The 22,306-nt window shown below is 39.2% G+C and overlaps 1 protein-coding gene across 3 annotated transcripts in view; it reads right to left on the bottom strand.

Moving 5' to 3' along the window:
* ZFPM2 (zinc finger protein, FOG family member 2) overlaps positions 1-22,306 on the bottom strand; it is a 422,787-nt gene that overhangs the window by 235,520 nt on the left and 164,961 nt on the right. For all 3 annotated transcript variants that reach the window (XM_072999255.2, XM_072999253.2, XM_072999254.2), the window contains one exon: positions 2,831-2,949. In XM_072999255.2, the coding sequence (XP_072855356.2) occupies positions 2,831-2,949 (119 nt within the window). The remainder of the gene's footprint in view (positions 1-2,830; positions 2,950-22,306) is intronic.

The raw sequence follows: 22,306 nt of genomic DNA, 5'->3' as shown, positions 1-22,306 counted from the left end.
GGCTTTATTTGAGACTGAATAAAGGGGTTATCTACAAGAAATAAAATGCCAGATTGTTGTCTTTTAACTCGGTATCAAAGTTAGTTATTCATAATAGCAAAACTTTGAGAGATACCAAATCAGAAATCAACACCAATGGCTCACTGAAGAATCAAGGCTATAAATATATTATTTTCTTCGTTTGAAAACTGTACTGTAGAACTGAGAACCTGAATGTCAACATTGGTAAATACCATGTTATGCAACCAGCCACATCTTAAATACAGAGGTCCCATTTGTGCAATCTATTATAAATAACCTGATCATAATACAGTATAATCAAAATGAAGCACCTTTAAGGTCTCATTAAATTTATTGAGAAATTTATTCAATAATACATTTAATTACATTTGAGCTAAAGACTAGAATCCTGTGCACAGTTAACTGAGAGTAAATTTAGTGGAACACAAAATCAATGAGGCTTTGAAGCGAGTAGCTATAGTTGGATTGCATCATTCAATATTTTCTCTGTTTGTGAGATAATCTGATTGACTGAATATTTGAGAATGTTTTAATATCATTTTTAAAATTCAAAACATCTCAAAACATTTCACAATAAAAACAAAATGAAATCAATAGATAAAAATGATACAAGTATAAAAATAAACACAATAAAACTGAATAAAAAGCGAATAATGAAGGATAACTGACAGTGCTGATAATGAGAAAAATGGCTGGTTAAACACACACTGTTTTAGTTGGCAACGGAAACATCTGACCTTATATGTAATCTCAATGGTGGGATTACATTCTTTCCACCTGCAAACAAGAAATCCTTACTGACCCACAGTTTACTATGTAAACTCTCTCAAAATACAAAGACTGGGGTGGGCTATACAGAAAAAGGAATCATTTCACAAGGCATCAAGTACTGATTGCAAAGAAATGCATGACATTAAGACTACAGTTTAGGGCTCCAGGAGTATATCCCAGGAGTCATAGGAGGGACCTCAATTTACTCCCCACATTATTTAAGAACATTTTGATTTGAGACAGAGAGATCCAGTATTGGACACACTCCCATGGTCATTTCCAGCCATCTTGTAGCTTCTGCAGTGGCACCAATTCACTTTGCAGGATAGACTGATGCTGGGGTTGATGAGGTGGGTGGGAGAAAAATGATCCACTAGACGTATTTCTTCCAGCTTCATCAATGGGCAGCAGGTACACAAGCTGGATATTTCTTATCCGTGGTCTGAATTTACATTGGCTGTAGAAACACCTAATATTTTCTTCCTGCCCTAAATACAAATCTTCAGTATAGAAAAAGTTAAGATTTGTACTTCTGCTGGCCTGATATTAGCATTAGAAATATTCTTCATGTGATTGAAAATAAAACATTATTGTAAATTTGTTGTATAGCTATTTCTTTACTTCCTATTGATATGATTTGCCATAATATTAATTCATGCTTTGGAGAAATGGGGACATAAAGTGATATGCATTATTAAGAAAAAGAAGACACATTCACTATTAAGCCTTTTATCTTGTACACACCAAGACACAGAAGAAACCAGCAGTGGCAGCATGTGGCCTCCACCTTTTAGATCAGCTTGTGAAAGAGATTAGCATTTTCTGTCTACTGAAATCCTACCTGAATACCTTAGTTCCAGCATCATCAATAGGCTAAATAGTACACGAGCTAAGTATTTCTTATTCTTGGTTTGAATTTGGGTGGGCTGTAGAAGCACCTAGTCTCGTATCAACCAGCTTGCACTTTAAGATCACTTGCTAAGGACTTCCTTCATGTGCTTTTGCATCAGAATTGAGAAAGAAGTGAACAAGAAGGAGGGCCTCTTTGGCTATGGTGCCCCAGTTACAGAATGACATTACTGCAAAGTAATGCCACTCTGAAATGCAAAGCAATGTCTATCCAATGTAGCCATTTTAAAATTCTGCTAGCCATGTCTTTCAATATTGTTTTAATTGATTATGTGCTTTTTAAATGCAGTGATCTGTACTGCTTTCCTTTTTGCAGAGAAGGAAAAAAATTACCTTTTTGGACTGTATCTCCCAGAATCCCAAAGCCAGCATGACTTTTTCCTATCTTTAGCTGAGTCATTGTGAATTGTCCTGAAATTTAAGTCATGTAGGTAGCCTGGTAGATCAAGTTGTATTGGAGATAGTGGTCATGGAGCATATCAGCAGTAAGAACATGAAAAAAAATGTAGTTTTCATACCTAAACCACTGAGCTATCTAGACAGTATATTGGATCTAGATATCATAAATAACTGAACTCTTTCAAGTTACGTAATCCTCAGGGGCAACCAGGGAACATATTGTAAGATGTTACTATTACTGGATTGCTAATAATCAATACAGTGCTAACAGATTTAAATTATTTGTAAGTGGAATACTGCCAGCTACAGTCCAACACAATCAAACAACCAGCTTCTCCGAAACAAGGGTACTTGTTTAAAAGGATGCTGGAAGGGAAAGTCAAGACAGGCTAATGTCTTCACAAGACCAGAGAACTGATGAAAATCACTTTAATAGAAAGTCAGCTAGAATGCATATCACAGGTCAAAAATGGAACCAAATCTACTGGAATGATTAACAAGCAATGTCAATGTCACAGTTGGAGAATAAGAATTTTCTTTTAAGCAATGGAGTTGTTGTGCAATATAGAAAGCAGAAAAGAAATATTTGCTGAATGTAAATATTTCTATACCTAGACAGAGAGATCAATGGGTAGTGGGATATTCTTCACAGTTTCCCCCTCCATCCATTCATAATAAAATGTTACTCTTGAAGGAACAGAAAACAATACCATGAATGCAGTTAACATACCGTTGTGTTGTTATTCAAATCCATTTTCCCAGCAAATGGTCCCCATGTTGTTCCTACTGGAAGTTGCTGCCGGCTCTGAATCTTGCGTTCCCCATCCCGCTGGAACACCTCCAGCTCCCCTGAGGGGGAAAAGAAAGAAATGAGAAGTACTTACAGAAACTTTCCATATATCATACAACCAACACCATCACCTACAACCAATTTTAGCAAGCCCATACAGTAATAAATTAATTATGCCTGCTAGGAAAAGATGATCTTGTCACACTGAGGGGGGGAAAATGTTATCCTTTAAGATTATCTCATTATATGAAATCTTGTTTCAACACAGTTTGGGATCAGTAATCCATGTTGTAAACTCTTTTCATATTGACTGTTGCAACATGCTGCATGAGAACTGTCCCTGAAGACATTCTGGAGGCTACAACTAGAATAGAAAGCTTCAACCATGTTGTTGTATAGACTGGCCAGGAGAAACGGCATTCTATTTTTAGTAGACTATCAGTATACCGCCAGGCATGATTCCAAGTTTTGATATTGGTCTTTAAAGATCTATACAAATGAGAAACGTCTTTCCCAGTATGTTCCAATTCAAACAGTGGGAAAACCCTGTGGGTATTTCTTTCAATTGTAGCTCCACCCCACTCTTTCCCACTCATTTTCTCATAAGGGATAGACAAGGCTGAATGAACAAGGAAGATCAGGCATTTATTTATATAAGCTGAGCTCTGAAAAGTTACTTTTTAAATTTCAACCGTCTGTCTCTGCCAGACTATAGGGGACTTGGTAAATGCCAAAGGATATCAGAAGCTGATACTAGTTTTATGACTAGTAATAAACCTTGCAGCTCCTCAACTTTTTCTACTACTTGCTGACCCTGTGTAGACAAGCCAAAAGAAATTATATGCTTTGAAAAATAACTACCCACCCAAGCTACTGCTCTGAAGTCAGATGCTAAAACTGATTAATGACTGCAAATATCTGCTCATGTGAGTGATCTACTCACACGAGTTATGGGCAAAGTAATCAGATTGGTTCCAGGACATGGTTGAGAACCACACTGCTGGAGCTAAGGAGTTTAGATGTGGATCTGATATATATCTGATACATTTGTTAATTGTACTGTGGTGTACCTGAAACAATCAAAGAAAGCAGTTTGGAGAAGAACTAGGACGTTTACGTATTACCCTGAGTTTCATGACAGAAAAAAGTGGGCTGAGAAAATACACAGTAAATCAACAGTAGTTATGTTGCATATATTTACTAGAAGGGTCAGAATCCTATTGATGTCTGTGCAAGATCTGCATAACTTGCTGCAGATAATTAAAAGGTATCAGGCATGTCTCGGTTGTATAACCAAGCATGGAACAAGGCACACAACCAAGATGTGCCTTTGCACCTGGTCTGTTAGCCAAAATTTATTGCTACAAGCTATGTAGCACTTACATAAATACTAATAGTATTCTGGCCAAGAAATCTCTTCTCCTGTGAAGAAGCTACAAGGGAATCTAGAAATTCCTATTCACAGAAGAAGTTGTCTCCGTCTTTCATAAGTACACTTTCCAACATCTGACAAGCAGACAAATATTTCTACAGTTCAGCGAATCTGAATAATGTCTAAAGCATCTAGAAAGTGTGGGAGTTGAAATTCCTGAAATTCTGGTTTGTAATAAGCATTGTAATCTGCTTGTGTATCATCTCCTGCTCACACTTTAAAAAGAAAATCTCATTTTCAATTTTGCAAATTCCAAAAACAGACTGCTAAAATTATACATGCTTTTTCAGATGCTTTAAATCTGTATAATCCTGATGCAGTTTTGTGTACAGCTGTATTGATATGTATTGGCTAAGAATCTATGAAAAGGAAAAAGCATCCATCAGACAGCAACATTTACACTGGGGCGTAATTTAGGTATACATTACTTAAAACCAAGGTACTGTATTCTATTGAAAGATTCACATTGATAAATCATATGGAATTAATAAGTTTTGTGAATAGTGCGGTGCTAAAATTTCCATACCTTTTAACATTTTTAAAGTGACAAATGAAGGTAGTTTGTTTGAAAAGCCCTCCCCATCGATATCCTGCCTGACAGATCCTTTAACAGTTTTTATGTTTGTCCACAAACTGCTGCTTCAGTTATATTTAGTGGAGGGGTTCAGTTTTATTTGGGAAGAGGTATAAAGGCTAAGTTCCTCGTTCTTATCAATTTAGGTTACTTCAGCATGAGATATCGCAACAGGGAATTTTCAAGGCCCATGAAACTCTTCACCTCCAGTACACAAATGAAGTGTGGGTGCTTTTCCCCCATCACTTCGCGTTTCTGCAATTTGTAGAAAATGTCTCCATGGCAGTCTGCACAAAACTAGTATCATTCTCCTTTAAGAAGCAAAGTGCATGCTTTCACATGGACACACAAACTGCATTTGTAAAACAAACAAATTTATATGCATATTTGTTGAGCAGAGTGAAGAAATACCAACACATCTCCCCTACATTGGCCGCCTGTTTGTTTGCATTGCATTGGCTACCTGTTCGTTTCTCTGCCAGCTTCAAGGTGGTGACCTCGACATACAAAGCCCTAAATGGTTTGGGACCTCAATACCTGACAGAACGCCTTATCCCACTGAGATCTGCCCAACCTATTTGAACCTCCCAGGCAGGGCAGTTGAGATTATTGACCCTGGGGGAGGATTAGAAAGAGAAGACTAGAAACCAGGCTTCTGTGTGGTCCCCTCCCCCCCATCTTTGGAACAACCTCCTGTCTGAAATCTAATTGGCCCCTATACTGGGAACCTTCAAATGTTTCCAGACAGGCTTTTCCAGAGATTACGTCATGATAGTGCAGTGCAGTTTCAGTGCTGATTTCTGTTCCACCATTTTGCCTTTTTAAATTATAGGTATTTATCATAGAGTCATAGAAAAGTGAAGTTGGAAGGGGCCTACAAGATCATCCAGTCCAACCCCCTGCTCAATGCTGTCGTACTGCTCTAACAGTTAGGAAGTTTTTCTTGATATTCAGCCGAATCTGGCTTCCTGTAACTCGAGCCCATTGTTGCATGTCCTGCACTCTGGGATGATCAAGAACAGATCTTGCCCCTCCTCTGTATGACAGCCTTTCAAATATTTGAAAAGTGCTATCATATCACCCCTCAGTCTTCTTTTCTCAAGGTTAACCATGCCCAGTTCTTGCCTTTCCTCATAAGGCTTGGTTTCCAGTCCCCTGATCATCCTTGTCGCCCTCCTCTGAACTTGTTCCAATTTGTTAGCATCCTTCTTGAAGTGTGGTGCCCGGAACTGGACACAAGACTTAAGATGAGGCCTAACCACTGCTGAATACAGTGGGGCCAGCACCTCACAGGATTTGGAAACTATACTTCTATTAATGCAGCCCAAAATAACATTAGCCTTTTTTGTAGCCACATCACACTGTTGGCTCATATTTAGCTTGTGAGCTATGACAATTCCAAGTTCTTTCTCACTCGTAGTTTTGCTGAGCCAGCTATCCCCCATCTTGTAACTGCATTTGGTTTCTTTTTCCAAGGTGCAGGACTTTGCCCTTATCCCTGTTGAATTTCATTATGTTGCTTTCAGCCCAGTGCTCCATCCTATCAAGGTCTTTTAGGGTATTAGCTATTCCACCCAATTTGGTATCATCTGCAAATTTGACAAGCATTCCCTGAACTTCCTCATCCAAGTCATTAATAAAAATATTGAACAGCACCAGGCCCAGGACTGAGCCTTGGGGTACTCCACTTGTTACCTCCTTCCAGTTAGAGAAGGACCCATTAATCATCACCCTCTGAGTATGATTCTGTTGCCAATGGTGTTTCCACCTGACACTTGATCTATCCAGCCCACACCTAGTTAGCTTACTAATCAGGATATAATGGGGCACTTCATCAAAAGCTTTGCTGAAGTCAAGATATACTATGTCTACAGAATTTTCTCCGTCTATCAGAAAGGTTACCAGATCAAAAAATGAGATGTTGCCTCCCAACATATACCTGGATCACTGAAATCTCCCATCACTACTACATCGTGTCTCTTTGAAAACCCTGCAATTTGTTTTTAAAAAGTTTCGTCTGCTTCCTCTCTTTGATTGGGTAGTCGGTAGTAGACTCCAACTACCAAGTTCCTTTTGTTTTTTGCCCCAACTAGATTGATCCAGATGCTCTGGATGGGGCAGCCAATCTCCTCCTCTTGTATTTCTATGCAGTAATGTGAATTTTTGACATATACGACAACTCCACCTCATTTTTTGTTTATGTTGTTTTGCTATTTAATTTTTACTGATTTTTATTTTTGCACAACCATTATGTTCAAGATTTTTAACGTGTCGTTTTATTGTGTTGTAAACTAACCAGAGTGGCCTTGCAGCCCGATAGGCAGTATATAATTTGAATGAATGAATGAATGAATGAATGAATGAATGAATGAATGAATGAATGAATGAATGAATGAATATGTCTTAATTTTTAAAAGTGTGAGCACCAAGTGATCAACTATTGTAGCTTTGTGTATTTTATGGAACCTGTTTAATGTACAAATTTATCAATAAAAATCCTATTCTAAAAAACTGTGCTTGCATGATAGTAATGATGTTATGTTTCTGTTTTCATCTCTTTTCATCAGGGCTCATCTGACTCATGCAAAATGAGATAGATTGCAAGTGAGCTGTAACAGCCCCAGGATGAAAGGAAGAACTCTGATTATCAGCAGTCTCTCTCTGCCAGGGGAATCATCAATCTGACCCAGATATAAACAACAGGATTGCGGCCAGTTTTGTAGGGGGAAAACCTGAGTCAATAACAGCAGAAAATATCTCACCCTCTCATAGGTTGAAGAGGAGGAAAATGCAATTCCTTTTCCTTACATCTTTAGATCTGGATCCATGAAGGATCACACTGTGAATATGATGAACTCACAGAACCATTTAACTAACTTAGCTATATACAGTGGTGCCTTGACTTATGAATGTCCCAACTTACGACCATTTCAAGTTATGACCAGCTCCGGCCACAACATTTTGCTTCGACTTGTGGCCGGAACTTCCAGTTATGAACAGAAAAAGGCAGGGGGAAAAAGGCGGCAAATTCATATTGCTAACCGTTGGTAGGTGAAGAGGCTGCTTCTTTGTAGCTTTTTCGCCCCAACAGTTAGAGTGAGTGCGATTGGAGGAGGCTTCGGACTGCCTGGTAAGGTAAGGTGCTCCTTTTTGCTTTTAAAAAACTGTTCTAGGTGGATTTTTCAGTGTAGTTTTGGGCTGGGGGGATTATGCTTCTGTGCTATGATGGGTCTTGGGGGGTTTGTCTGCTTTGGGTTTTTCCCCATTTCCGATGGGTTTGGGGGGTTTGTTTGCTTTTTGGGTTTTTTCCCCCATTTCTGATGGGTCTTGCCAGGTTTGATTGCTTTTTGGTTTCCCTCCCCCCCATTTCCAATGGGTCTTGAGGGATTTGGTTGCTTTTTAGCCCCCCTCATTTCTGATGGGTCTTGCATGATCTGCTTGCTTTTTGCTTTGCTTTCTTTGCATTTTCGACAGCTCTTGCATGATCTGCTTGTTTTTTGCTTTGCTTTCTTTGCATTTCTGATGGGTCTTGCACGAACTGCTTGCTTTTTGCTTTATTTCTTTGCATTTCCGATGGGTTTTGCACACTTCACTTGCTTTTCTTTTCTTTTTCCCCCTTCAGCTGGAAGGGATTAATTGTGTTTCCAATGAGTCTGGCAGTGATTTTGTGTGTGTGTGTGTGATTTTTTTTCTTCAGCCAGAATTGATTAATTGCATTTCAATGCATTCCTATGGGAAACGGTGCTTCGACTTAGGACCATTTTGAGTTATGTCCATCTTCTGGAACGGATTATGGTTGTAAGTGGAGGCACCACTGTATAATGTCTTGTAGCAGAATGCAAATATATATCCCAATTAGTCAATTACTCTTGAATGAACTGGGACTATGGACCATTGCTTCAGTTGCCCCAGAGGAAATAGCATGCACTTTACATACAGTGATATATTTCTTTCCCTTTCCCTTTCCCTTTTCAAATACTTTTGGCAACCTTTTGCAAAAGGATGAAAAATAGTGAAAGCATATGCAATTTTCACAGGGACAAAGATTGCTTTCAAGAAAGTACCTTCCCTAGTTTAATTCAAGTTAATCTACAGAAAAAATTATATACGTGAACATATACAGCAGTATTTTCTTCTACATAAAGATGAAGCCAGCAGTATTTGTCTGCATTTTACACATTAAAAAGGAAGCGTGTCTATGGACATGTCACATTTAACTGATACCAGAGGAATCGTGAGAATCTTTGAAAACCCTTTTAAAAAATAATTCAGCCTCCCTTTCTGCCACTGACATTTTTCATCTGAAAAGGGTTCAGACTCAGTCAAACAGTGACTCCTTATCTGTACCTGTGGATTTACAAGCAGGCCTGTCTTTTAATGGATTAAGAACGACAAACTTAGGGCAGATCATTCAGTGATAACCAAACATCTAGCGAAGTTCTCAGTTCCACAGGATGATGCTATTCTTTTTAAACAGGGAGCAATTATTAACAGCACAATTTTCAAGGATCATTTAATTATTCATACTAGTGTTGCACAATGTAAAACTATGGACGTATATGAAATATAAAGTTCAAACAAATTTAAAATGTTAAAATGATTAGACTATTTTTGATCAGAAATAAGTGAATGCAATAGCATTCTCTCAGCCATTTCCTAGATATTCTTCAGTACATGTGGTGGGGCATAAATTGTGAGAATGTTAAGTGCTGAATTGATTGAATTCCCCATATTCACAGAAAAGTTGTCATGTATCTAAGTAACACCATGTTACTTGATTATGCTTTGATATTCTTACATTGCTTCAAAGTCTATGAAGTGACCTCCAGGTGGTCCAGCCAGAATCTTGTCCTGGAGGGAGACACTCATTGGCATTCATTCATCCATTCCACAAGGTGCATTGTTTATTCTCTCCATAGATTTACATTAACTTCTTCTGGTTTAATATTTAGAGCTTAAAATGTGTACAGAAAACTTTTCCTTGATTTTAGCCATCATATAGGTGGTTGCGGCCCATGAGGTGGATGCGTTTAGTGCTACATTACCTTATTTTGTTCACTATTGACTAGCATCTCTCAATGTACTTCTGGAAGGGAAAAATGGTATCCAGGAGTGTTACACTATGAACTTGCTGATGAGCAAAATTTCAAGGATGCTTAGGGCAGATAGGTAAAGGTTCCCCTTGACAATTTGTCCAGTCTAGGGGGCGGTGCTCATCTCCATTTCCAACCCATAGAGCTAGCATTTGTCCAAAGACAATCTTCCGTGGTCACGTGGCCAATGCGACTAGACACGGAACGCCGTTACCTTCCCACCATGGTGGTAACTATTTATCTACTTGCATTTTGCATGCTTTTGAACCGCTAGGTGGCGGGAGCTGGGAAAAGCGACGGGGGCTCACTCCATTGCGTGGATTCGATCTTATGACTGCAGGTCCTCTGACCTTGCAGCACAGAGGTTTCTGCAGTTTAACCCGCAGCACCGCCATGCCAGATACAAAACCGCAAAAAAGAAGACAGTAAGAGATCTCTCTTTTCTCATGCAATGCTACTACTAAATTGGTCATCATATATGATACTTGTTTTCTTTTATAAATCTAGACTTAATAACTTATCAATATATTTCAGTATGACTTACGAATCTGAGTTAATTCCAGGTGGCTACTCCTTATATTCCATCTCTTAATGCAGACAATATGAATTTGCATCAGTGTCTATAGCACAAAAGAGGTGAATGTGTTACTGCCCTTCAAATTATGAAAAAATCCTTTCCCTAACATAAAATGGTAATTGTGCCCCAAATGATACATTTGTCACCTGAATTCACCTAACTTTGATGACTTCCTGAATCAAGATCTATAATTTCTCTTTTCCAATTAAACAACCCGGTAACTAGCAATCAGTCCCTTCTGTTTCATAATTGAAAAAAGCTAGAACGGGGGAAACTACAGTGCTATGAACCACTTTAGGAACATAAGTGGCCTGTGGTCTGAGCAGGGGACCAGAGGAAAACTCATATCCTTGCTTAACAAGAATGTCTGAATATAATTGAAATGATCACTTGGTACTTGTAACCACAAACATACGAGTGCTTGAAAGTGAACAAATTATAAGAATTGCACCACTCCAGACTCAGATGGCATGGGGCAATAGGACTCTATGCAAAAGGTAACAGCACACTGAAGAAAAAACAAAGCTTGCAAAAGTACAACAAAAATCTTTGTTTAAAACATTTAAAGATCCCCTTCCCTTTTCCAAAAAAACACACAAAAAAGCAAAAACAACAACAACAAAAAACCAGCCCGAAGACAATGGAGTATAAACATAAATAGAGATTACAAAAAAAATTTCACTTTTCTTACCTCCTAATAGCTGGCTGAAACCCTGGGTAGCAGATTATAGGGAGGTAAGAGAACACTGCAACATTTTGTTGTAGCCCTACTTCTTTAAGTGGAATTTCATATTCTTTTTCAGAATACTGTCTCAGATACCTACTGATAACTCTATCTTGGTAGAATATCCTCAATGTTAGAACCATTGAGTCAGGTTGAATACAGGCCACCTCTTCTCAGTTAAAATTCTGGTTAGAAGACGCTTGGCTTCTGTTTATTGTTAGATATCTTCCTTGTACTTACGCACCTCTTTGTAGTTCAATAGATTTTCCAGTTGAAATACAGGCCAGGATGACTATAGATCCTGAGGTCAGCAGTTTATAGGAATATCTGTGGTCATTCATACAGGAATACCTTGTTCATTCTGAACAAGAACATTGTAACTGATCCTTAGTGGAAGAGGCCAAGGTTGTTTCTTTTTAAAGTCAATCTACAGTGTGTCTGCAGTACACAGTTACAGCAGTTTAAGTTAAATCCTGTTGAACTGTGTACTACAGTGAAATAATTAGAAATGTTTCACTAATTCAGGGAAGTTCAGTGTGGCCCTCTAATATTCTACGTCTCTCTCCAAACCACAAATTCTGTTAATCCAGAGGGTGAAACCAGGACATCTAGTGTGAACTTGAAGCACATAACAATTCTATTAATTTCAACACAATTCCAGTTTCACACAAACTACTCTGGCTCATGCGATTAGCTGACCAGTGCGGGTCCATCTGGCTGTGAGGGTGGGCTCTCCACTTCTCAGACAGCACCAGCTGGATTCCCTATCCTACAGATGTGGCCATGGCAGAATTTAGTCTTAGGGAGCAGTGGGAAACAGGAGAGGGGGATTGTTGGGTGGATGCTGTACATTGCAAGGCCCAGGAGATGCTACCGCTGCTTAAGAAGTTGAAGACTGGCTGGGAGATAGCCTACAGATGTGATCTTAACACTGATGACTCGCTACTGCTGCTCATGCCACCGGAGGAAGACGCCTGGGTCCATTGGTAGCAGGCAAGGCACCAAGGCTTGGAGGCTCAAGAACCAGTGGCAAGCTCACTGCCAGCAGAAGAAGCACCAGGAGCAAACTGCCCCACTGGAGAAGCCCCATGTCAACCTTCTTTAATGAGGATCTGCATCCCACTCTTCCCTGCCCTCCACCCTGCTACACAGGAGATGCCAGCGAGGTCTTCATGGATATAGGCCAAGGTGCCCAAGACGATTACCATACTTATAGGCCAGCAGGGACTTAGGGGGAGTGGCCAGGGAGGGAGCCTCTGCCACCTGCCTCCAGGGACACTTCAGTGAACATCCAAAATCCTTGCTGTGGATGCCTGGCCCATCTGTGAAGGGTCCTCAATCAGGTAGAGGAGGTGGGGCTCTGCTCCGTCCCATAAAAGAGTATACAGGTGCAACGCCCCAAAGATTGAGGGAGTGAAGTCAACTCCCTGGCACCCTCAGTTACTTATTTTAAGTTAATGGTCCTTTAAAAGTTCTGTTTCTTGATAAAAGAGCCTGTTTTCAGTGACTACTTATGGTGTCATCATGTAAGGGAATATGAGGCCCATTCATGAAGTACCTGGAGTGATAGGCACCATCTAATAAGAATGACCACTGCTTTACTATATTTGTTGCATTTTTAACTACCCACAAACCACAGCATTCATACTGTCTATTAAAAAGAAAATAACCATATAGCCTATATAAATAGGTTTACTTAAAAATAAGTAAACATTTCAGATACTTTTCATTTTATGTGTTGAAACATCTGTAGCATTTCTCCAGCAATGGATACTCTGTCACTGAGCTCACCTTTTAAAAATATAATTACTTCCATGAAACAAACGAAGATAAAGGTATAAACAGGTATACATGCAATCCTCTCTTGGGAGGGCAAGCAGGCCAACATCAAGGGAGGTTTAAAGTGCACCCTGGCCCAGGTCCATGTAAAGCAGACCTGGGCAAAGTGTGACCCGAGGGCCACACACGGCCTGCGAGCCGCTCCTATCCAGCCTGCGGACAGTTTTGAACATCAAAACCATTTATAGCTTTTTGTATAAAGTTGATCAGTTGCTTGTCTTTAACATACTGCAAAAAAAACCCTCTTTAGTATTTGTGAAGATTAAGAAATTTAAAATAAAAGCAATCATAACATCACTGCTTCATTTTATTTTTAAGTAAAGTTGGTTCGGCCCCCGAACATAGTTCAGATTTTTCATGTGCCCCCATTAATTGCCCACCCCTGATGTAAAGGGTAGTGGGGAAGAAAAGAACTTGACAGCAATTGACCGAATTGGTCAATTAGACAAGTAATTTTGTGGAAGAAGAAAAAACTAGTATTCTGATTGTCTAGGTAAATGTAAAGGTTCCCCTTGACATTTAGTCCAGTTGTGTCCAACTCTAGGGGGCATTGCTCATCCCCGTTTCCAAGCCTTAGAGCCAGCGTTTGTCCATAGACCATTTCCGTGGTCATGTAGCCAACGTGACTAGACACGGAACGCCATTACCTTCCCACCATGTTGTGCCTATTTATCTACTCGCAGTTTTACATGCTTTTGAACTGCTAGGTTGGCAGGAGTTGGGACAAGCAACGGGAGCTCACTCCATCAAATGGATTCGATTTTACGACTGCTGGTTGTCTGACCCTGCAGCACAGAGACTTCTGCAGAACCACCACATCTGATTTTCTAGTATACGCTATAACTACCAGATGTATTACACCCAAGATTTAAAGCAATGCCTTATTTTTATTCAGAAAGTTTTAGATGAATTTCCTGATTTTCTGCAATATTTCTCAAATACAAAATACATTCAGTTTGTTTCAGCACATTCAATTACAGAAGTCCTGTTGCTCCTTTCAATGTCTCTCTACTACATTCCTAGAACTCAATAGCCAAAGTGCGAAATATATGGCAGGAAGCATAGCCAAAATAGCAGTATAAGGAATGGAGTGCTCTTAGGAATTCCAGGTTGGAATCCTATATACTATCATTTGGGTATAAACCCCATTATAATATATGGTCCTCTGTGTAAACATGAATACAATGTGGTTCATTTAAAAAGGAGGGGGAGGGAAGTAGAGAGAGATTATGGTTGTTTAATTTCAGTTGAAGACTTTAGACTATGAATTTTTTCCTCAAATGTTCTTCATGAACATATATATTTCTGCCTTGCTGAGCACATTTGTGCAAAATATGTGAGCCCCATAGTACACACTAATCAATGTTGGTAAAAAGATAACGCTGCCGGTGCTGTGAGCTGTTCCTCTTATCTTGTTGATATAGCATACTTTTAAAGTCTGTGATTACTCAAAGACTTATGATAGCTGCACTGTAAAAGAAGCCCCAAGTCATGGATCACTAGCTCAGTTACAAAACATCCCATGGCTTTTAAGATAATTAGCCCACCTTAGTAGATACAATGCCAGAAAGTGAGGCTTCAATTTTAGCAAATTCCTTCCTCTATGTCTGTGGTGGATATTAGAATTAGTGAAAACATCTCTTCCTCCTACTCCCAAAATATCTGATTTTGCATTATAGTATATTGATGTTGACTTTGGAAGTTTTCTTGTTGAATTATACTGTGTATCACTTTAATTGTATTTGTAATTATATTATGTATTATCTTAATTATATTTATACACCCAAGTATTATCTATTAAGGATAACAGATACTTTAAAAACTTTAATATGCAATAAGGGCATAACTGGAAGAAAAGTGACAATAGACAATAGTCATTATGTGATATTTATTTGATAAACTGAACAAATGATGGTGATTCCAAGTGCACTCAAAATGCAATAAAATATTTTATTTTTCTGAACATGAATTCCTTGACCTGTAGGCCAGTATTCAGTGACATCATTCCACTAGCACAAGTATAGCAGAGGACTGATTGTAAACTGTGTATAATAGAGGAATCTGATGCAGCCTCCTTTAGCACAACCTTAAGGCAGTGGCTTTGTTGCTTTCTTTCTAACAAATAAACAAACATGCACTGGGATTTATTTATAAATTTATTTATTAGATTTATACCCCACACTATTTGGCAGCCAGACCACTCTGGGAGGCTAACAACAAGAAGACAAACAACACACTATTAAACACAATAAGAATAAGATAATACACACATTCAACAGATACAATAACTAGTAGGATAAATTAAAACAGATAGCTATAAAGATGGTAGAAAGGATGATGAAAGAATGGCAAAAAGGATGATAAAAGGGAAGCAGAGATATCAGCAACTTAATGCTCAGGGAAAGCCTGACTGAAGAGCCAAGTTTTCAATGCTCGTTTAAACCCGTCCAGTGAGGGTGCCAGGCATATCTCCATGGGCAGATTGTTCCACAGGCAGGCGTGACCGCTGAAAAGGCCCGGCTTCTTGTTCTAACCCTCCGGGCCTCATTCAAGTTCAAGGCCCTCAACCACACTGCCTGTGAAGAACAGGTATTATGGACAGATCTGGCTGGGAGCAAGCGTTCTGCTAGGTACCAAGGTCCTAAACCATTTAGGGCTTTGAATGTTATCATCAAAACCTTGAAGTCGATGCGGAAACATTGTGAATTGTCTTGCAGGTACTAATAAGGAAAGCACAAAGGGTTAATGTTGGCTATTTTGTCCAGGGGCATGATGTGACTTACTGGTGCATGAAAATGCTACAGCTTGTACAGCTGGAAAATCCAATGGTCAAATGCACTGTCTACCTCCACTAACAGTAGTTGCATATAAATAGATATAGAATATACTTTTTGTTGTGTATAAAGAAATGAGTAATTGACTTATATGAAAATGAGAGAAACCTGACTTTTGGGTACAAGAACCTGGTTAACTTCTTCCTCCTACAACATCAACTTGCAATGCTTCGGAATCTCACTGTTGTATTTATAGGTTCTTAATAATTTAGGTTAGGGGTGTGGTGGCACTGCGGGCTAAATTGCAGAAGCCTGTGCTGCAGGGTCAGAAGACCAAGCAGTCGTAAGATCGAATCCACGCGACGGAGTGAGCGCCCGTCGCTTGTCCCAGCTCCCGCCAACCTAGCGGTTCGAAAGCATGCAAATGCAAGTAGATAAATAGGGACCACTTCGGTGGGAAGGTAACAGCGTTCCGTGTCTAAGTCGCACTGGCCATGTGACCATGGAAGATTGTCTTTGGACAAATGCTGGCTCTATGGCTTAGAAACGGGGATGAGCACCGCCCCCTAGAGTCGAACACGACTGGACAAAAAATTGTCAAGGGGAACCTTTACCTTTACCTAATAATTTAGGTTGTATTTTAAATAACACAGAGATACTCTGGTATGAGTCTCTTAGCTCGTATTGCTCAATGTAGTTGAGGGTTGCTGTGAGGCTAACATGCTTTGCAAGGACTGGATACAAATATATGGTTTGATCCAAGGATTCCTTTCTTCCTTTGAAGGAGTCTTCACCAAACATGGAAGGAGTCTTCAGTTAGTGGAGTCCTTCCATTGCAGGAATATTTACATAAAGGAACCTCTGAATCCAAGCCTTAGTAACTTCTTTACATATTGCATCATTTCCGGAAGAGTTGCAGAATGCAAAAGCTCTAAGTCTTCTGAAAATCCTGAAACAGCAGGCATATCCTATGCAGTTGATTTGGCTATCTAATTATTCCAGTATCTCCCAATTACATACAGCAAAAACCTGCAGTCACACATCACAGCTTTCAAGAAAACACTGATAAACCACTATAAAAGCATGCTAAATTTACATACAGTAAATAATACTTCATACATGTTTTTGCATGCTTTTCTCAAAACAGGCATTATGTCCTGTGCAGCAGCTCTATATAGAACTACTTCACTAGGCTACTCCTAAAACGGTCTTTCCAATTGCCCCCTTCAAACTATCTTCCACTGCCCCACAGCACTCAACTCTTTGAGCCACATTAAACTACAGTTCTGAGCATAAACTTGAAATATTGCATTTTCTTTTCAAATACTGCAGTCAAGCCCAGATAAATCAGGCTAGCCATTCAGTGATCTTATCCTTCCTGACTCTTTAATAAATCGAACGTCATAAGTTCATTCTGTAGGAAGTTGTCACTGAATGAAATTGTGACCTTATCCGTTGCTTGAACTTATCCTGCTGACAAGTACATTTATTGTGGGGATAAGCAAGCTTAACAAACAAACAAAAGCATCCTATTCTTTTGATAATTGTGACCACTGATCTTAGTTACATGTACCTCTAGTAGATTACATCAGCTGTTGATAGTCTCCTAGTGATTTTACCACAATGAGCATTGGTCAGAAAAAAAATGTGTTCCATAGGTATGTGCAACAGACACTGGCAGAGAGCATTAGAAGTTCATGAAGAAGAGATACTGTGTGACAGCCTTGAATCAGACACTATTAGCTAAACACAAAGAGCCTTGAATTAGTATGTAATTGTATGGGAACAGATAATGTAATAGAGGTGGCAACTTCTGTCTTTCACATGACTCAGTCAGGATTCTGTAACAGGGGGCCTGCTTCCAAGAAAAGCATAAAACCCCCACAAACAAAAAGAAATTAGGAACTTAAATTTCTATAACAAAGTCTTCTTCAAATGTAACACAGAAGTTGCTGAACAAAAAAAAAAGGTCATCTTCAACAAATTATCCTAGTTTTGAATGTTGCAGCAAATAGTCTTGTGCAGTCTTTAAAACCTAACAAATTTATGGACATAGGGTTTCATAGAACTGCAGAACTGGAAGGGACTCTATAAGTCATTGAATACAACCTCTGTCAAGGAAGCACAATATGGAATCAAACTCTCAACCTACTGCTAGGTATCTAAAACACTGAGCTAAACTAATCTCTTCAGACCCTATGACTGCAAAAGATCCTTTGTAACCACTGTTTGGACCACCACCATTCTGCGACTTTTTGTACAGTATTTCTATTACATTTTACATTCCTTCCCCACCACCCACAGTTGTACCTAAATGTTTTCCTGTTGATGCCATAGAATAAGCATCTGACAAAGTGAGCTGGATTCCATGAACATTTATGCCAATAATATGTTTTAGTCTTTAAGGTGCCACAGGAATCTTTGTTATATCTGCTATAAAACTTTAATTTAACTCTGATTTCTAGTTTTCCTGATTTGTTTCCAAGTCTCAAAGGCATAGCTTGCTTATGCACAACTGAGAATGTTGTGTCTGAAATGAAAACAAAATTAGAACACAGGGTTGTGTTATAGTACAATTCTAAGATTATAAATATGAATAGAGAATTGATATATCATAGAGTACCTGTCATATCTTTAAGTTTTCTTTGGAAAGATCATGCTAGAGTTCAGCCTCAGGAGGTGAAGAAATCTTGCTCAATTGCTTGTTCTCAACAAGCTATCTCAATATCTCAAGACAGAGTCTTAGGAATTATTTAACCCACATGAGATTTCTTGTCTTCAATACAAGAACAAGACAATTAGTACTTTTTTTCCTGGATTGTTTAAAATGTTTCTGTGCAAAATGTCTCGTTGTGAAACAAGGCACATCCCCCCACACATACTGCAAAGACAGAAGGACTAACTGACTGATCAAAAAGATGCAAGCAACCTAGGTTCTAGTTTTTAAAAGTCCAAGCAACAAAGCAGCAGCTTATGCAATTTAGCTATGTAACTGAGACAAAAATTGTTCTCTCAAATATAATAACTCTCATCAAGGCCGCTAGACTGTATCTTGCTATCTCAAAGGTAAGGAAGAAAAGTTTCTCATTATCACACAAATAGGAATTTGCATCCATAGTTCAACCTGTGCTGAACAAGCAGCTACTTAAATAGAGGGAAATATGTGGGTATTTCCCTAAACAGCAAATGGACTTTCCTAAGCGGTGAATGGACTTAGTGGCCCAAATCCTGTTCACTGAAATGTACCATAACATTATACCACTATAAATTAGCTGAGTGTTCCAACCTGGCAATGAGAACTGCACAAATGAATTAAATAACTGGCTTCATGGTTTCTGTATAAACTAGTTGTGCAATATGCCTGCAGAAATGCTTTGTGGATAGCACTTCAACACTGGTGCAGTTGTGGCTACCACAGGTGTAATGCTGAGTTACACCTGTGCAGGTACTCAACACGATTTAAACCTGTAGGCCTACTTTGTTCTGAAAAACACACAAAAGAAGAAGAAAATGAAAGGAAGCAGAGCCTATATTAACTATACTTGACATATTTCATCAAATGAAATGCATAAATTAACTTGGGAACTGAATCTGAACTGTTTTGCATACAGAGCATGTGCTGTACAGCAGTTCATGAAAGACTTCCCAGTAAATCCTTCTTCCTGTTCCTCACAGGGCATGTGAAATACTTATGTGGGAGACACACATAAAATGGGCTCTTCCATTTGGCTTAGATCTCCCAAAATTGGGGTATAAAACTTCCACATATAGTTGAAAAAAATTTTTCATTTATTTTCATAAATCTTAGAGATACTATAACTCATGTATACATATATATAAGCGAAATGCATGAATCACCCATGCAAATCTCATACTTTAAACAAACTTTTATCAAGTCTCAAATCAACTCAGATTTCAGTGGGTTCATTTCACACTTGTGGGTTTCAAGTGCCAATAACCAACCATATAAAGAAAAATCAAACTACAGATGGTCCTTAGACATAGTTAACTTTGTACTGTACTAAAACAGCAGGAGATGGGACTTCTTTAGGCAAGAATATTAAAACTGAACAGTAAATAAAATGCCAGGAGGTTACAAAGAGAAGTGATGAAAAGTAACTGTAATTTAAATTAAAGAGACAGGCAGTGAAATCCAAACTAACGGATATGAGTGCACTGGGCTTGGAATGGACAGGACTCTTTTGTGTCAGCATAATCCCTTTGTGCTGGACAATCTCAGCTATCCCTGCCCCAATTCAATCTGCCAGAACCACTGCCACACTGGCTGAGGTCAGCCAACAAAAAAGCTACAAAAGGAGAATGGCCAAGGACCAAATCCTCCTAGTCCAGACTCACATTCACTATCCTGGGACAAAGTTAGGGCAACATCAGAGAGGTCTTCAGTAGCTTTCCAACATTCCTAGGCTTGGAGAGTTTGGATTAATCACAACCTGAGCTGGCCTAATGGCAGCCTAACCAGACCTGCTTTGTTAGGATTGCATCCTTAGTAGCAAGGAAATGTGCTCAACAAATATGACAACTAGGCGTGACAGTGAATGTACATTGTAATTTTCTACATTTCTAGAGGTATCACTGAATGAAATACAGGCAGTCTGGTGTGGATTGTAACAGCTTTGCCCCCCCCCTTTTTAAACTACTAATAAACCATACAAAGTTTTAAGTGAACCACACTACTGGACATCACCATACACCACTATCCATACTCAAGCCATGAAAAGACAAAACAGGTGTCCTCCAAGAAAGGTGTACTTTGAGATATAGTGTGAAACGGGGGGGGGGGGGGGTGTCACTAAAAAGGTCCCTAAGGGAAAGCTTGCCTGAAGAGAAAGGCTTCGCCTGGTTTCGAAAGTACAGCAAAATTGAGGTCAACCTGGCATCCTGTGGAAGGGTGTTCCAAAGTCTGGAGCAGCAACAGAGAAAGGTTTCTCCTGATTATCTTAACACCCCAGCAGCTCATAAAGGGAGATATGATCCTTGAGATAGCTCGTATGACCCAAGTCATTTAGGGTCTTATAAGTTAAACCAGCACTTTGAATTGTGCCTGGGAATGGACTGGTAGCCAGCAGAGCTGTTGTAAGAGGGTTGTTGTGACCAGTTCCATTTAGCAATCTGGCTGCCACCTTTTCAACTTGCTGGAGTTTCCAGGTATTTTCTATAGGCAGTTCTACATAGAGTTTATAACAGTAATCCTGGATATAACTAAGGGATGCAACAGCATGGATAGCTCAGATCTCTCCAGAGACAGGTGCAGTTGGCACTTTTCTAGGCTCGGTAGGCAGATGGTAGTTTCTTTTCTGTTTATTGCTATTATTTTAAACAACTCTTGAACAATTAGTCACATTTATATACTAACTTCGTAGCATATGTCCTCCTTCTCATATTATCTTCACTAACCTTTCAGGCAGTTTTTTTATTTTTATTTTTTTGCTGAGAACTGCAACTGGTTCAAGGTCTCCAATGCATCCAGCAGCTGAGTGAGGTGTAGGACCTGGATCTCCCACGTTCCACTCCAATATTGCAACTGCTACAGCACAATGGTTTTTGAATTATGCATTGGTGGTAGATTGTCATTAAGATTCAAATCTAAAGTCAATATTGAACTAGCAACCAGAGGGATGCCTTGTTGCTTTTGAGAGCAACAGGAAAATCAATCTTTATTGCTTTGCCCGCTCAATATATGGAGGACAGACATAAATAAAATATATGGATATTAATGGATGTGGCTATGGTAGTGATGGCTCTAGCTTACCCTGAGAGGTTTAAGCTCTACGTTCAAATTGACGCTTCAGAATGATAGGAATGATTCCAGGTTGCATTATGACATTACCCAGATCTAGCCTGAGCTAGTACATTATCCCAGTTACGTGTAGTTTGTGCACCTTGCCCTGCACTAGCCCCCTGCCTCCCCCATTTCCACAACATGGATGAGAACTGAAATGCCAGACTTGGCAAGAGCAAACTTATGATGTTACTAAAGAGGCCTCCTGTCCACCCAATCTGATAAGATCATCTTTTGCTGCTGGACTCTTTCCTAGATTTGCGCCTTTCCTCAGCAGAGATTCAGATGCTCCTGATTAATTTATCTTTCTGCTGAGATTCTTTTCTGATAAATGTAAACATGTTACTGTTGTTGTTCTTACAGTTGCTGTAGGAACCTACAAAAAATACTAACAGTTCCCTGAAACTATTTGGAAGCAATGATTGCTAAAAAGCTCACAGGGATAAAAGTTATCTAGACCCTTTAAATAAATAAACTCCTCCCCACTTCCTGTTTTAGTCTTTGCTCACATCAAGAAGGGTGGGAACTTTGATGTACCTGTTATTAAACAAATGCAGGAGCAGGCAATACTGTACCTTTATTAAACCACTCAAAAACTGAACA

The sequence above is a fragment of the Pogona vitticeps genome, chromosome 4, assembly GCF_051106095.1.
Source record: "Pogona vitticeps strain Pit_001003342236 chromosome 4, PviZW2.1, whole genome shotgun sequence".
Taxonomy (NCBI): Eukaryota; Metazoa; Chordata; class Lepidosauria; order Squamata; family Agamidae; genus Pogona; species Pogona vitticeps.
Note: the sequence above shows the minus strand (reverse complement) of the source record. Positions and strands in the feature narration are given on the sequence as shown.